Source organism: Sinohyriopsis cumingii, chromosome 14 (assembly GCF_028554795.1).
Source record: "Sinohyriopsis cumingii isolate HCF-2022 chromosome 14, ASM2855479v2, whole genome shotgun sequence".
Classification (NCBI taxonomy): domain Eukaryota; kingdom Metazoa; phylum Mollusca; class Bivalvia; order Unionida; family Unionidae; genus Sinohyriopsis; species Sinohyriopsis cumingii.
In genome coordinates, this window is record NC_142974.1 from 77,250,147 (window position 1) to 77,268,399 (window position 18,253).

The window sequence follows — 18,253 nt, forward strand, 5'->3', positions numbered from 1 at the left end:
GTGTTCATGCAGATATCAACAAATCAATGTGTCAATGCAATTTGTGTTAGTGTTAATGCATTTTTATCCTACAGATAATGAAATGTACAACATCATATTATGAATGAAACTTGTCCTGCAGGGGTTTTTTTTGTGAACTGCTATGAAATTTGGTACATGATCGGGCATACTGACAAATCTTTGTGATCATGTAATTTTTTCAAGACTTGTTACTCCACTTATTATATTCTTAATACCTATGTGCTATTTCGGTTATTACATTCTGAATACCCTACATGTTATTGGATTTATTACATTCTGAATACTCTGTGTTATTCCAGGCATTATGAACACATATACATTATTCCAGTTATTATATTATGCATACATATGTGTTATTCTTGTTATTACATTATGAATATTGTTATTCCAGTTATTACAGTCTGATTACAAATGTGTTATTCTGGTTATTATGATCTGAATACATATGTGTTATTCTGGTTATTACATTATGAATATGTATGTGTTATTCCAGTTATTACATTCTGAATACATACGTATTATTCTGGTTATTACATTCTGAATACCCTATGTTATTCATTTATTACATTATGAATACATATGTGTTATTCCAGTTATTACATGCTGTTTCATTACAATTGTGAATATCATGCAAATCATCAAGATTGTATTTTTATAACGAACTTCTTATTATTAACTCTTTTTTTTTTAAAGAAAAAATGTTGGATTAATTATCAAGTATTTGTTGTTATTGCATTTTTAAATAATAGGTATGGAGGCAACGTTCTTCTAGTTTCAGAACTGGAATGCAGTGCATCTTTGTATGGTAGTCCTGATAGTTATCAAATTTTAACAAAATGACTTTACAATAAGTGAGCCTGCCATATTCTGATGTATATTTTAAAAAACCTTTGCCATTATTAGAGGATTTTTTACAAAAGAGCTCATTGTAATTATTCATAAGAATTTAGTCAGATACATTTCTATCTTTTGCAAGTATCGGATTGACAAATTATTTGACAAGTTTCATGAATTTCATTTCATATAACCACAAATGTAAGCTTCTCTGTGTGAGTGAAAATGGTAACTTTTGTTCAATGAAATGGCAAGATAGTTGAGTGCAATGACTTCTAAGTATATTTAGATGCCTTGGATATTACACCTCGACCTTGCAAGACACCATGACAACATTTCTGATTTTAATTGGTGTTAGATGTTTGTAATATGTTGTTGTTTTGGGGTTTAACACCATTTTGCTGTGCAAGATGTCTAGTTGTGCTAAACGAAAATGGTGTCGATTTGATGTCCAATGTGGCCGCTATGGCAGCCATCTTGAAATTCCTGTTATTGTCATTCTGCCTGAACGAAATATTGATATGGGGTTTTCACCAGAAGACGCGTTATGATTGTCTGTTTAAATCTTTATGACAGTGATGCAAATCTTTCTTCTAATATGACTAGCACAGTATTTAAAATCTTGTATGTCTCTAAATCGATGGTCATGTCAACATGGCTTTTGGTGAGAGAAAAAAAAAACTTCTTATAATGTCAACTTGGTCCTAAATTAAAATTATGTCGCTCACACATCCAATATGGTTACCATTGCTATCAAGGGAATCCAGTTATTGCTACTCCCGAATGTATGGTCGTATCAATGGGGATTTACTAAAGAAAAACCTCTTATGAGAATGTTGTTGTCCAGACATCCAATATGACCACCACAGTGGCCATATTGAAAATCGTGTTATCACTCCTTTTTAATGAATACGTCAGCATGGTGTTTTCACCGAAACACTTCATATGATGCCTAGTTAGTCATAAACAAAATAATACCTATCGGATCTCCAATATCGTCGCCACAATTGCCATCTGGAATAAATTATTTATGCTATTCTATTAGATTGTGGTTTTACTGAAATGGTTTTCTATGATGATATACAATAAGGCCACCATACTAGCCATCTTAAGAATTTAGTTATCACTAATCCTTTTAAACGGAAAGTCGCTTGATGTTGAAGTTTATTGTGTCAGTTTGGTCCTATATGAAAATGATGCCAACTGGCCCTCAAAATGGCACGTTTATAATATTGATATCGCTTCTATTTCCAAACAGATGGTTATATCAACGTTGGCTTTTCTCTAATAGACTTCGTATGATACCAAGTTGGTCATCAATGCAAATGTACATTTCGTATATACCATACGGCTGCTGACGTCTACCTAGTAAATGTTGCACTCTCTGCTCACCCTGAATGGGTGATCATACTGACATGTTGTTTTGACGAAAAGACTTCTCATGACGTCAACATGGCCCTAAACGAAAATGGTACCAATGTTACATCCAGTATGTCAGCCACAGCAGCTAATTTGAACATCTTTGTTACAACGGAGAGAATATCAGAGATGGTTTAAACACACAGGAGTTAAGAGGGAGAAAGTCTTTTATATTGTGTTCCTAGAAATTCTTTTCGCCCAGCAGAGCATCAGACCCTTCTAGGAACTCTTGTTTCTTCAAACAAAATATATTGGCTTGTTTACCTTATCTTGAAGTGTAAATATAGCTATGCATGTTTATTCTGCATTTTTTTATATAATTTGTTAATGTTTTTTTCTTCTATGTTTTGTGTATTTATTATAATTTCTTTATATGGTGAGGTTAAACGATAGTTGGACTTGACTTTGTCCACAATTAAGTTCGTTTTCTACTTAACGTGAATCATTGATTTTGGTTTCTTAAACAAATGTTTACTGCAATCCGAGTCTGGAACTTTGGAAGTCCCCCATGAAATGCCGGGTCTAACTGTTTTTTTATATTATAATTTTAGCAATATACTTCTATTTATAGCTAAACGTTTTTGAATCTTCTAAACATTGTGAGCCTTCTAAAAGGTTATTTTCTATTAGGTTTTTTCTTAGAAAATGTTAATTGTGACCTGAGGTCAAGTAGATGACATATAATCTTGTTTCTCTAGAACTTATTCATTCGTGCTGTAAAATCTTATTAGAGTCAGTGGTATTATTTGTTGTGTCCAGTATTTCATTTGGGCTGGAAATTTTATTTATTCAAATTATTTATTCACTGGAGATATCAAATGCTCATCAAAAATAGCATTCTTAGAAATAGAGACTTGAATTCATAGTGAAATTTCGAATAAGAGTATAATCTTTGGATTGTATTATTGTGATAACAAAAGACTTCTGGCATATCCCCACTGCACGAGATGCCACAGGTACATGAACACTTCCAGCGTTGGATTTATTACGACTTGTGTCTGTATTTCTAGGATTAATTGGTATTTAATTCGCAATAAGGTAAATTTCCTCTTATTAAAATTTTCACTTTGTATTATAATTATTTATTATTACAAAGCTTGTTGCTTCTCACACTTTTCTACTACTTAGTTTAAGACCACACAGTTGTAATGATATGCTAGTTCTGCAATGCACACATAGTGAGGATGCAAAGGAATTTCTTCAATTGGTATGAGATAACTTTTTGTAATTTAAGGGAATAATAAAATATTCCAAGTTCTTAACTAAATAATTTCTTTTTATGAGGATTGTAATAAGCTTGTTTGGTATCCCCAGATCCAAACATTTCGATATCTGAGCACGAAATTTGCTTGTGTGTGTGCGTGTGTGTGTGTGTGTGTGTGTGTGTGATTAGTATTTCTAACGTAGCTTTAAAAAAAAAATAATCAGTCGTATCGCTACGATCTCTGCAGTGTGACAGTTTATAGTGATATCTAGCACTGGGGCATCATGCTCAGAAATGTAGCATGATGTCTCACCCAGTCACATTATCCTGACACCAGTCCGACCAGTCCTAACACTAACCTCTCAATGCTGAGCGCCAAACGAGGCAGCTGTTAGTACCATTTTTTAAAATAAGTCTTTGGTATTACTCGTTCGGGGATCGAACCCATGACCTACCGCATCCGAGATGGAAGCTCTAACCACTAGGTCACCTGAGCGGTTGAGCACGAAATAGAATGGGATCATTCATATTATCATGATATATACCTAATACACTAAATAAGATATGCGAATAGTCCCTTATTTCAGTAGTGACCATGACTTCTGAATATTAACTCTGCAGAGTACTAGTGAAAGTCAGCAATCAATTTCACGCTATGAATTAGGAAGATATGAGATATCTTTACCGCAGAAATTAAACTTATCTCTTAAAGTAGTTTTAATAAAGAATTGGACTTTCTATTAAATATTAACTATCTTTAGTGCGAGAATTGGGTTTTATTATCATTTCTGCACATCTGGATAAATGTTTCTGTGAACGAGATAGTGACTCTACAAATAAAGATTTCAATGTAAGTGAACGCGAGGAATCACTTCAGACTAATATTTGCATATGCCCTTTAAACGAAGGCTGTTTATCAATAGCTGTAGCAAGGCATTATTTTCGTATACTTTAGAGACATAGTTCTCTTTTGATATGTTACACCAAAGAGTTCTGATCCGATCAAACACATGCATGAGTCTGGCTGGACGTCCCTTGTTTCCCCTGCTTCCTGTGACTTCAAGACAACAGTCGCTGTCAACCGGAAAATCCAATAATGCGCAGACTACAAATAAATGTTTCTCTAATCAACCAGTGACCACATATATAGCAACAATGACTTCACAATTGCATGTCTTCTCATTGAATAACATTCGATTGCCTAATGTTAGTGCCTCACAATGAAATACAAAACACAGTTCAAACATCCAAAGCAGGGATCTATTTCTCGATTCCACCCCCAGATCAGTCAAAACACAGACCTGTTCCACATTTCACATGTGCACCTCACAGCGACAATAAAAGGAATCTTAAAATAAAGGAATTACCCCTCTCCAATTATTCAAGGGTAAAAAAGAGAATTAGTTCCCGTCATTAATATTTCGCACTGAAAGGCACAGTCAGTCAACATCCGTTAAATTCGGATAGGAGCTACTTGGCTCCGGTGATGCTGCTGTGATCCCATCTCGAACTATGAAACTAATCCATGCTGTCACAAAGTCTCGTGAATATCTTACATTATGACCTCTGTTTATAAAAATTGGCTAAGGGTGTAAGGGGCAGTTTTTATGAACAAATTTAATGTTGCATACACCAGCCTAAAAGAAAACTTCATAAAAAAATAAAATTCACCAGTGACGTCAAAAAGCCCTATATTTTTGGATAATATAATAATGCAAAGCGTAAAAATATCATTCACTTGACCTGACAAGTCAGTGGAAATTAATTGAATAAAAATTTGATTGCACGTACGAGTTATATAGAAAGTATTCAATATTAGCGGGGACCCGAGTAGCCGAGTGATCTAACGCGCTCTCCGTTACGGATCACTGCCATCTCACCTCTTTCTGCGTAGGTTCGAGTCTCGAATTCAGCCAATGTGGGTATGTGAGAAAGCTTGCCAGTAGCTTCTCATGGGTCGGTGGTTCTTTCCGGGTTTTCCCCGGGTTCTTCCTCCACCATTAATACTGGCCGCCATGTATCGTGTGCTGAAAAATGGCATTAAACCCAATACAACAACAACAATCAATATTAGCGCTCTGTACAACATAGCTCTTTGTCGGTGAACAGTAGGCCTACTTCAGTAAACCCCACCCCACCTCACCCCAAGTACTCTCCGTGTACCTGTGTATATTTTCGGAATGTTATTATCCATTTACTAGTATTAAATGTTATTTGTTAATCACATTTTATATATTGTTGATTCACTAGAAAACTGGACAGAGATGAGATGGCGGTAATCAGTAAAGGCGAGCGGTTTAGACCTCTGACACTCGGGGCCCCTATACCCGAAAATAAACAGGCAGACGAAATTTGATGATAATGAAATTGTACTTGATGATAATAATGATGATGAAAGTCGGGATAAAGAAAACAGCAACCCCGTTGATGATGAAGACTGTTGCTGCAATTGTCACACATTTGTACCTCCACAAATAAGAAAACGTGCATATTTAATTATTTTGAGATGGAGACAATGTTTTATTAGGCCGATAATCAGCTCGTCACCCGTGATGATGTTGATTGTCGGGTTAGGGGATGATATCACATTCATTGAAAGCTGCAATTATTCGCAGCCACTTTTGTCTGCACACATCGGTGTACAGTTTATACACTTATCAGTATGTCTCGTGGCTGTGGAGCTACCGTCGGCTGCAAGGTTCTTTTAGTGACATGTGCATTATATTTCCGGAGCAATTTCCGTGTTTGGTGACATGTAAATTCACGTGGAATGACACAACCACCTGTCCAGTGACCAATTTCTATTTCGCGCCAGATATAGCTGTTACCAATTACCGGTATGTGACTAAATTGTACGCAGGATTATTCCAAAATTATTTGCACGCGGCAAAACTGCACATTTTAATGAACAGATGACATCAAACCATCATATCGTCAATCAGTATCAACACAAGTTAAGGGGTTGATTTATCGGACTAATGTTTTATATGTGGTTATCAGATTCCTCTACATTTTTGTTGCGTAGTCAAAGTTGTGCATACACAAAGTGGTTTTATATGCCTAGTTGCCATGAATCAATTCAGAAATGTTAACGTTGACAAATTCAGAATAAAATGACAATATTAAAACTTCTTATGACTTATTGCAAAGGCATTAATTGGTGAAATGAATCTGCTTTATTTAGCAAAATTGAAAATTTGAACCGCTCTAGTGGAATAGTGGTTAGAACGTCAGCCTCGGATGCGGGAAGCTGCAGGTTCGAACCCCGGCCGAGTCATACCAAAGGCTTATAAAAATGGTACTAGCAGCTGCCACGCTTGGCGTTCAGTAGTAAGAGGTTAGTGTTATGACTGGTCTGCCTTGTGTCAGGATAATGTGACTGGGTGGGACATGATGCTACATGTCTGCGGCATGATACCCCAGTGCTAGACATCTCTATAAACTGCCACACTTCAGACATCGTAGCGATATGACTGTAAAATTGCTAAAGCTACGTTGAAAATTCGAATCACACACACACACACACACACACACACACACACGAACATTTAAAGGAGTGTCAATTTCAGACATCATATCTATGTACATCGTCACAGTTTAAATTGTGTAACATCTATAACACAAGAGAATTTTTTTTTATCTCCATTTATATCATAGCATTGCATGATGTTCGTGTTAATTTGTGGTGTTAACTATTACATGCATTACTGCATAAGTACACGTACATTTGTACAATTTGTAATTCTGGTCACATAGGAAAATCGTCCACCCACCCCTTTCCTTTCAGAAATGGATAATCCAACTTTGTAAGTCCTATCCAGAACCGCGTACATGTTAGGACAAATTCCGGGGGACCACAACGGTCAGGTGGTCGACCGTTGTTTCAATTTGTGATTCATTGGGGCCTACTGGATAATTTTTCCTAGGGCCCACAAATCCTGTCCGCTGCCCTGAGCCTCTCTGATGCTTTTTGTACTCATATCTACTTTTATGTTTTAGGCAGATTACTGAACTATTCACTCATTATTTTAAACACACTATTTCTGTGATGGGTGTACAGATGTCAAACCTTTACAAATTTGTTTGAAACTTTCTTCACGAACATACACTATGTTAATGATAATCGTTTTAAACTTGCCCTACGTTGATTGCGCATGCGTTAAATATTGGAATGGAAAAACCCAAATTCAACTTCCTGAAAAAGGACTATAGTCGACAAAATCCCCCCAGGTTCTATTAATAGTCAACCAATCAACGTCATGATTCAACGAAAATTTTTATTTATTCATCATAATGACATCATTGGTGAGTTGCGTTGACAGTGTAGCAGTGAAGTTAATAAAGACATTTTTAATTGAAGTTTGATGATCTTAGCTATGCTACAGACAGTCGTCATGGTGATAACTAGAAAGTTATATATATACACACACACGCGGTTCCATACAGATAAAAGTGAAGATAAAGAAATATTTCAGCTATTATTGCAGCTACATTTTTTAAAAAACCCGATATTCTTATAGTTTTATATTTTATAATAACAAAAAGACACATTTAACTGCATGTTTATTTTCATGGTTTCGAAACAATTATTATTTTATGTTCGTTTCTTACCTATTGCTTTCTATAGTTCTGACTAGCTTGTGTCCCTTGCTTTGAATAGATAGATAGATAGATAGATAGATAGACAGGGTAATTTGTTAGGGGAACAGGTCAAAACGTTACCAAACCAAAACGTACCCAAGTCAAAAGTATCTAAACTGAAACGCACCCAAGTCATATCGTACTCTAGTCAAAACGTACCCAAGTTAAAACGTACCCAAACCGAAACGTACCCAAGTCAAACGTACTCAAGTCAAAGCCATACGTTAGAGCGGGTCATCGGGGTAATCTCGGGATTTTTTTTTCTTCAATCGGTATGAGTTTTTTCATTCAGGTTATTGCTTTTTTGTAACATTAAGTTCGCGTCCAGCACCTGTGGTTTTTGCATAACTCCCCGTTTGTTTGTAAGCCCACCCCCACCCCCTACAAACATTTATATTTTTTTAATATAACAGGTTACAGTAGTAATATAGAACCCCTACTTTGTTAAGGCTACGAAATGGTCGCTTTAAAAGGTTATGGACCCTACCGCAGCTCGTTTCTATTAATAGTGTTGATTTCAGAACATTAAACATCGTATGATTAATGGTCACGTAATGACTCGCCATTTTTTCGTCGCGACAACCCGATTCAGAGGAAATTGAATGTATTTAATGTGTAAGTTTCCGAATATTTTAGGAAAATGTTAAATTATGTTGTCAATTTTGAAAATAGTTAATGAAAATTTTATCATTATATAGTCGTCAGAGCCAAATTATGACCAGTCATGGTTCAATACCAATCAGTACAATTAATAATGTATCCATTATTCATTCCAATAAACATGAAATAGTCGACGTCAATTTTCGAATGAAACCTAATTTCGAGGTTCTCGTTCAGAGTTATTAAACAACAGTGATGAACCATAACGTAGAAAAGCTGTCATTTTCGTATACAGTTTTAATGCTATTTAATCTTAAATTAGATTCCATGTTGGATCCTTTGTTTAGTAGCTTCGTGATACTTTTATAGTTTCGCTATTCAGTATCTATTAAGTTTTATCTTAAAAGTAAATGCCCTAAGTGGCTCACAGGTGTAATGTTATTTGTTATTGAAGAATAACTGCAGAAGGCGTTCTATAGTATTTATTATATACAAGACATCAATACAGCTTGGAAGGGGAGTAAAGTCTGCCCTGAGTGTCTATTTCCCATGGAACTTAAACCCTAGTGAATGTATAACATAAACCAGCTGTTGGTGTGTATCAGTTCTAGTGCAGTGTGGAATGTCTGATTACTTTTACTGTCAAGTGATGTTTCAAAGCTAATTAGATTAAGGCTTACACTACATCTCCCTTCCTGAGAAGTTTACATTAAAACGAAACGTGATCTGATGACCGCATTTCTAAACAAGCTACATCAGCTTAATTTATTTTACAAGTTCAGTCTCTCAGGTGGTTTCGACAATCTTCCCGAACGTGTGAAATATCCGTTTTGACTGGTTGGCACTGCTTTGCTTTCATCTGAGTCAGTCAAAGTATCAGGGTCTGAAGCAGTCACTTTTAGAGGCTCCGATAATGTGGTAGGCATGGGAACTAAATTTCTCCTATTACGCCGTATCTCTCCCTCGTCAGTTACTACCATGTATGAATGAGGTGTATATGCCTCAGATTTAATTATCCCTGAAGAAAAATGATCTTTAATCCATACTTTATTCCCTACCTGAAGTTTTTTCATATTTCGGACGCGATGTCGACGATCATAATTTCTCTTTTGAGTTTGCTTTTGATAGTTTTCCGATTTCTTCAGTTTCATTAAATCTGGCCGTTTCGGCTCTAAGTTGTTTGGTGCCATTGGCAAAGTAGTTTGTAATTTTCTTCCCATCAGTAATTCAGCAGGGCTGTATCCATTTGGTAATGGTGTTGCGCGATATGTCAAAAGAGCTATGTAAGGATCATTTGCTTTTTTAAGCATTCTTTTAATTGTCTGAACAGCCCTTTCGGCGAGACCATTGCTCTGTGGATATTTTGGACTGCTTGTAATATGCCTGAATCCATAACTTTTTGCAAAATCTTTGAGTATTGCGGATGTGTATTGCGGACCATTATCTGAAACTAAAACTTCTGGTATACCGTGTCGCGCAAAGATTGATTTGAGATGATTGACAATTGCTTTCGAACCTGTGCCTTGCAATTTTGCTATTTCGATGTATCGTGAGAAATAATCAATCACCAAGAGATATGTTTGACCATTCAGTTCAAACAAGTCTGAAGCGACTCTTTGCCAAGGTCGACTTGGAAATTCATTTGGTATCATTGGTTCAGCTTGATCTCGTGAGTTTTCGATGCAATTTTGGCAAGACTTTACCAAGTGCTCTAGCTGAGTACTTAGTCCTTTCCACCAAACTGACGTTTTGGCGCGTTCTCGGCATTTAACTATGCCTTGGTGACCATCGTGAATTCTCTCTAGGATTTCTCTTTGAAGTGATTCTGGTACGACAAGGCGTGTACCTTTCATTAAAAGACCATTTTGAACTGTAAATTCACCTCTATCTGCCCAGTACGATTGAAGTTTTCCGTCAATAGCGGATTTCTCTGGCCACCCCGTTTCACAGAATTGTACAAGTTGTTTGCAAATCGAATCATTTCGATATTCAGACTTTATTTGTTCAAGTCGGGTATTTGATGCAGGCAAATTGCTAACTACGAAATCAACATAGGCGTTAGTTTCAGCCTGAAATTCTCTGTCACTCTCAGAGTGATAACTTAAAGGTGCTCTGGATAGAGCATCATCAGTTAATAGATTTTTGCCAGCAACATGAACTATACAAAAGTTGAATCTCATCAAACGCATTCTAAAGCGTTGAATTCTAGGGGGTAAATCTCCCAAGATTTTTGTGCTCATTAGTGGTACTAATGGCTTATGGTCAGTTTCAAGTTTGAATTGTGACCCAATTAAATAGCTACTGAAGCGTTCACAAGCCCAAGTGATTGCAAGGGCCTCTTTTTCTATTTGAGCATAGCGTTGCTCAGTTTCTGACATACCTCGTGATGCGAACGCCACCGGTCTCAGAGTGCTTCCGTGCTTCTGCCATAGCACAGCACCTAGTCCAAATGAAGATGCATCTGCAGATACAACTATTTCTCTATTTGGATCATAGTGTGCTAAAGTTGGTGAAGATATCTTTTCTTGCTTGATATCTCTAAAAGCTTGTTCTTGATCTGGACCCCAAGTCCACGAGTTTTTACCTTTCAAAAGCTCACGTAATGGTTTTGATTTTTCTGCCAAATTTGAACTAAATTTGCCAAGCTGATTTGCCATACCGAGAAATCGTCGTATATCTGTTACGCATTTCGGTGTTTCCATTTCCGTTATAGCTTTGGCTTTTTCTGGATCAGGTCGGCAACCATTTTCGTCAACAACATGCCCAAGAAACCTTATTGATGGTCTCGAAAATTCACACTTTTCAGCGTTCAAAGTGACGCCGGCCTTTTGAATTGATTTCATTACCATTTCTAGTCTTTCGTCATGCTGTTTCTGCGTTTCCCCAAAGACAAGAACATCGTCCATGTGACAGAGTGTTCCGTCAAGTCGCTCCAGCGTTTCTGACATCCTTTTCTGAAAAAATTCAGGCGCAGAACTGATTCCGAATGGAAGGCGATTAAAATAAAACCTTCCAAAAGGAGTAATGAAAGTTGTAAGGCGGCGTGAATCTTCTGACAGGTTTATCTGCCAAAAGCCTGAGTTTGCATCAAGTTTGGTGAAAAACTTTGCACCTGCTAGTTTTGCAAGGGATTCTTCAACTGATGGTAGTGGGTGGTTTTCTCTTTTAACTGATTCATTCAGTTTTGTTAGATCCACGCAAATTCGTACTGTACCGTTTGGTTTCGGAACAACAACCATTGCCGCGCACCACTCAGTGGGCTCATCTACTTTTGAAATAACACCTATTTTTTCCATTCTATCCAACTCCTCTTGAACTTTATTCAATAAAGGGATAGGAACCTTTCTTGGGGTAGATAAGGCATAAGGTTTGGCATTTTTGTCCAGAGTTATGTTATAGAACCATTTTGTTTTCCCTAGACCTTTAAACAAATTTGGAAATTTCTCGCGATAATCCCTATCTAAATGTATGGATTTATCGTGAATTTTGCTTGCATTTTGTGAGTTTTTATCTGAGGCATTTACTGAGGATATATTTACCTGTTCAATTATCTTGAGAGCCTGAATCGCAGGCCTGCCCAAGAGTGCCTGATTCAGTCCCTTTACAACAAATATGTCTTGTACACTGAATGCATCGTTTGATTCAAGTCCACATGTGAATTTTCCAAGCACTTTAAGTTCAAAGTTTCCAGGTCCATACAGTTTTCGATCAGACTTTGATAGTTTTTGGTCTCCAATTTTTCTTAAATCTCTCTCAGGAATTACAGTCACATCAGCTCCAGTATCAATCTTGAATACAAGTGAAGTGTTGTTTAATCTCACACGCGTTATCCACGGCTGACCCTTCTTCGTGCTAATAGTCCCTAGAAATCCAGATTCCTCTCTAGATTCTATTGTGCGAACTGTTGACTTTGACAAACAGCATTTTGCATAGTGTCCTCTTTTCTTACACTTGTAGCATTCTGCTTCTTTTGCTGGACATTGGTCTCGAGAATGATTAATTTTCTTTCCACATCTCATGCATCCTTTTCTGCTGACATTATTTTGCTGAACATTTGGGATTTTATGTTTCTGTTTCCCATATTTCAGTGAAGACGATTTTACTGCATCCATTTCAGACATTCGTTCTCCACTTGCTCGTATCGTTGTTTGTTGCTTTTTCACAGCTTCATTTTGTCGAGCTTGACTAACGGCTGACTCTAGAGTTAGATTTGCATCTAACTGCAATTTTTCTGACAGCTTTGAATCTCGCAGTCCAACTACAAGTCGATCTCTGATCATTTCATCATGTAGTGGCCCGAAATTACAATTATCTGCTAACACATAGATAGCTGTAACAAAACTGTCCACTGTTTCTCCCTCTTCCTGTTTTCTTTGATTAAATTTTGCCCTTTCAAAAATTACATTCCTCTCTGGAATGAAATATAGCATGAATCTATCTGTCACGGGCTTCCACTTCTTTTGATTTTCCTCTGTCAGGTTGAATGAAGACAAAATGTCATCAGCCTCACTTCCCATGGAATAAATCAAGGTATTCACTTGAATTTCTTCCTCTTTTTCACTAAGTCCAGACGCTTGCCGAAAGCGTTCAAAGCGCTGAAACCACTTTTCCCAAGTTTCAGGTCTCGAAAAGTCAAATTTGTCCGGATTTGTAAATTGAAATGAAGCCATTTTCAACTCTGATAATTTCGATCCTGTGTTTTTACCGCTGCCACCATGTAATGTTATTTGTTATTGAAGAATAACTGCAGAAGGCGTTCTATAGTATTTATTATATACAAGACATCAATACAGCTTGGAAGGGGAGTAAAGTCTGCCCTGAGTGTCTATTTCCCATGGAACTTAAACCCTAGTGAATGTATAACATAAACCAGCTGTTGGTGTGTATCAGTTCTAGTGCAGTGTGGAATGTCTGATTACTTTTACTGTCAAGTGATGTTTCAAAGCTAATTAGATTAAGGCTTACACTACAACAGGGGCTTCTTACAAAGAACATTTGGAGTATCCGTCAATGAATCGAGGACTGTGGGTGGGGGTGTAACCATTTACAGGTTAGATACCCCCAACCAGCCCTTGATTCATTGATGGATACTCCTAGTTTTCTTTGTAATGAGCCCTTGTGGGGTGGCCAAATGGTCTAAAGTTCCCGCCTTTACCAATCACTGCCATCCCATCTCTGTATGGGTTCGAGTCTCGGGTATATATGTATGAGTATGAGAGAAAGCTTCCTAGTATCGTTCCAGGGGTTAGTTGCTCATTCTGGGGTTTTCCCTTGATGAGTTATAGTGGTTGCCTTGAATTGCCTATTATATGTTGAAAAATGGCATGATAGCCAAAGCTCTCATGTATAGTACATGTATTACTAAGAATATATCTTTGACAAGTTTTGGAAATTTTAAACTCAAATTGGGGGAGAAATGGACAGATTTTGGCATTGGAAATTAAGTCAAAATTTGGCCACAAAAACAAGGAAACACAAATCCCTATAGAGCGCACACATACAAATTGGTGGTGGTGGTGGTGGTGGGGAAGTTGATTTTGGTATTTGATGGATTTATAATATGAAGTTTTATGCCATAGATTGTAAAGTCAACTTTGCACATGTCAAAATCTGCCATTATAGTGCCATAGCTATCCAAATCCCATTTACAGTTAACCAATCTGTCTTTAAAGGATCAGCAATCATATACTCACATAAGCAGTTCAAAGGTTAATATTGTATGTTTATCTGTGAAAACCAGCACAATGCTGACAATGTCATGAGAGATCTTATTATTATATTACAGTAAATGTATAATGCAATGAGAAACTGTCATAATTGGTCAGAACACTGGACCATTTAAACTGGTTTGACTATGTAGTTATACAAAACAATATCATGATAGTCCTTTGACTTTTCAGTACTAGTAACTGCATTTATAGAATCTTTTGTACCAGAATATGGTTAATGTCATAAATTATTTAAATTATAAAATGTTAGGGCTGTTTTGGGTCATTATTGTCAGTGTAATACTAAATCGACCATTTGATTTAACATTCATTCCTCATAGATTCTACCTTGTTGTTTACTTGGACTCAAAAAATAATACTGTTTATATTTTCAGATATTGGAAAACTTTGTGCTTTGATATAGAGCCAGATGAACTTGAAGGATCAAAATCTTCTACAGGGAAAACAGTTTTGATGAATTTTATGACTTTCGCAGTATATTTACTACTTGTACTTCCTCTGCCGCTGGTATGCATTATTGTGTGTGTGTTTTGTTTACATGCTGTGTAAATGGAGGATTATATGTATTGTAACAGACATGTCCATTTTTCACTGTCTCTCCATCTCTCTATGAACATTTCATTTCCAGAGAGTAAATTTTGAAAGGGTAGAGATGTTTTAAACCAGCGTACTCACGAACAAGTGCCTATTGCTACTTATGACTTTAGATTTTGATATCGCCATGGAAACAATGCAAAAGTAGAACATTTCCATTTCCAACATGTAACTCTTGAACAGTTAGTGATATTTCCACCTAGTTTGGTATGTATTAAAGTTTTCTATTTTTAATTTTTTTGGTTTTGTCTTGAAAACCAGAGTTCTCACTAGCAATATTGTAAGGTTTGTAAGTACTATGCATTGTAGTTTTCTTTAACCTGAAATTCCACTTAACGAGAAATATTCAAGAGAGTATCTTTTTGGCATTCAGAAATGGAACAAACTGGTCGAGTGTCTGTTTTACAGTATCAGAACAAGCTGTTGACCATTGACATTATTAGATGGTTGACAGTTAACCAGCTGGAAAGTCATCAATAATAGCTGCAAAATGCAAGTCAATAAGATTGTTTTAAAAATTAAACACACTGCTTTATCTCTTGAACAAAATAAAGTTTTATCTTACTCAGTAACACCAGATCAACCGGCCAATAGCTTATTACTAAATTAAATTGTTGTTGTGGGTTTAATGCCAATTTCAGCACATGACAGGCCTTATATTGTCGACAATTTAACTGGTGGAGGAAGAACCTGAGAAAACCATAGTGAGAATCACTGACTCAATATCTCTCAGTTGATGCCACTAAAACACTTGTATGTTCATTAGTACTTTCAAGACTGGACTATTGTAACTCAATTCTGTCTGGTTCAACTCAATATCTACTTCAGAAACTTCAAAAAGTTCAAAACACAGCTGCTTGGATCATACTTAGAGTACCACAATCAGAGCATACCTCCCCGCAGATGTGTACCCTACACTGGCTATCCATTTGATCCATAATCAAACACAAAATTTGTTCTCTGTGCTACATTTCAATGACAGACTCCAGTAAAACATACCTATCTGACCTCACCTATGTGTACACACCAGCAAGATACTTACGTTCCTCCTCTGACAATCGTATACTCATTATTCCCACTACGAAAATGAAATCATATGGACAACTTTCTTTTGCATACCAGGGCCAGTCAGTGTGGAATGAATTGCCCATTGAACTTAGACACAAAGACACAGTGATCCCATTCAAGAGTGCTCTTAAAACTCACTTATTTCGACTGCAACAACAAATTGAAGACCTAATACATGTAATGTTCACTACCTAAAATATTTACAGCATGTTTTTATGTTTTCTAATTTCATGGTGTTTGTTTTATCTGTAATAATATCATTAAATATGTATTTTATGTTATAGGTGTTGTCTAATGTTGTAAAGCACTTAGATCTTCTAATGATTAGGTGCTATACAAAGTCCTCATTATTATTATTATTATTATGGGAAGCTACTGGCAAACTTTCTTATGTGCCTACATTGGTTGAGCCTGAGACTTGAACCCATGTGGACAAAGATGACATAGCAGTGAGCGCTTTAGACCACTCAGCCAACTAGTACAGAAGAATGGAAGACAATACATGTATTTAGATTCAGAAGGGCAACAGTTACATTCAGAAGGGCAACAGTTACATTCAGAAGACATCATGTATTGATTTGTGACTGTCTCATGGTGGGAAAGACGATTGCTGTTCCCACACCCAGTGTAATTATTCTTTTTAAGGACTACATCAAGTTGAGAGGTAGCAAGAAGCCATTGAGCTCCATAGGGATTTGTAACTGCATGACTGTTGTAAACTGTACTTTATATAGTTAAGATTCATGTATGCTTCGCAAACTCTTTAGTAGAACACAGTGCTTACCATTGCTGCATCAGTCATGAATCACACTTCTTGACCTTTTAAGGTAGATTTTCCATCTTGACTTTATCAGTACGCTATTTTGTTACACTGAAAACTTGTCTAACCTACAAAAGAAAATCAACCTCCTTTAGTTTCAGGGTTTTAATGATTAACTGGCCTGTACTGCTGTTGCAAAAGGAAATACAAATTTGCCGACTATCAACATAGGAGACGCTGAAACATCAAGCTTTCCATTGTGTGGAAAGATATGTTTGTTCAGCTAAAACACAAAACTAAAATTAATTGATGTTGATCTTAGTTGATCTCTATGAGAAATTTGGCCTTTTTTATTACTACTCTTTATGAACATGTAAATTATGATGGTTATGTGCCTTGTACAAATACATGTGCATACCTTTTTAAAAATATTACCTCAATTTGTAGCATCACTTATATCATTGAAAATCAGTAACTCATGAGCGCATGATTAAACGTAAATGAAACAGCTACTGTATTTACTGTATATGTTGGGACACTGTATTTGTTGGGACACCATAAAGTAATTTTAAAAGTAATTTTGTGTGCACTATACGTTTAATGACACATCTTTTTTTTCGAGTCGTAAGTTGTGAGACACCTTTTAAATCATTTGAAAATTACATGTCAGAAAATGCACTCCAACTGAAATTTTGTTTAAAAAAATATAAAACTGTGTATTTGAGATAAAACTCTTTAATCCACATCAGCAGCATCTCATTAACACAACCCTTCTCCTGCACACGTACGATTCATTCTTTCGGTACATGAATATTTTTTTAGCTTTCTCATACTGTGAAAAATTGTTAGAGGCAACACATCACCTGAAGCGGAAACTGCAAAAACAACAGTCAGATTTGTAAAAATCTGCACTAGTCTTGCTAATTCTTGCACATTTGACCCCCATCTTATCATCAATCCATCCAGGAATGACATCAAAGTACACTAGAGTTTCATCCATGTTCATAGCTGCCCACCCTCATGAATTTGGCGTGAATTTCACGACTTTTTCAGTGATTCACGGATTCAAGCCACAAGCCCAAAATTCACAAATTCTCCAATTCTCAATTACTTAAAATCTTTAATAAAATAACAGATTTTACGCTAGTCGTGATATTCTCAGTTGCTGAAATGGTCCCATACTGCTGGTCACGATATTAGTAGATGTGCAGCTGATTAGTACAGTTGGCCCTATAGCAAGCATTTTAGCCTATTTTAATCTATATATATATAGGAGTAGTTTTACAAATGCTTTTGAGAGAAACTGGGGCCTAACCAGAATTTTGCTCCATGCATGCATCACCAACACTTATTTGAGTTACCATTCAGCATCGCATGTAAGAT

At 36.4% G+C, this 18,253-nt stretch overlaps 1 protein-coding gene across 1 annotated transcript in view; it reads left to right on the top strand.

Moving 5' to 3' along the window:
- Positions 1-8,663: 8,663 nt before the first annotated feature.
- The window catches only part of LOC149784194 (uncharacterized), a 77,052-nt gene continuing 67,462 nt past the window's right edge, over positions 8,664-18,253 (top strand). The window contains exons 1-2 of the mRNA XM_089932956.1: positions 8,664-8,734; positions 14,823-14,955. Of these exons, the coding sequence (XP_089789082.1) occupies positions 14,902-14,955 (54 nt within the window). The 5' untranslated portion in view covers positions 8,664-8,734; positions 14,823-14,901. The remainder of the gene's footprint in view (positions 8,735-14,822; positions 14,956-18,253) is intronic.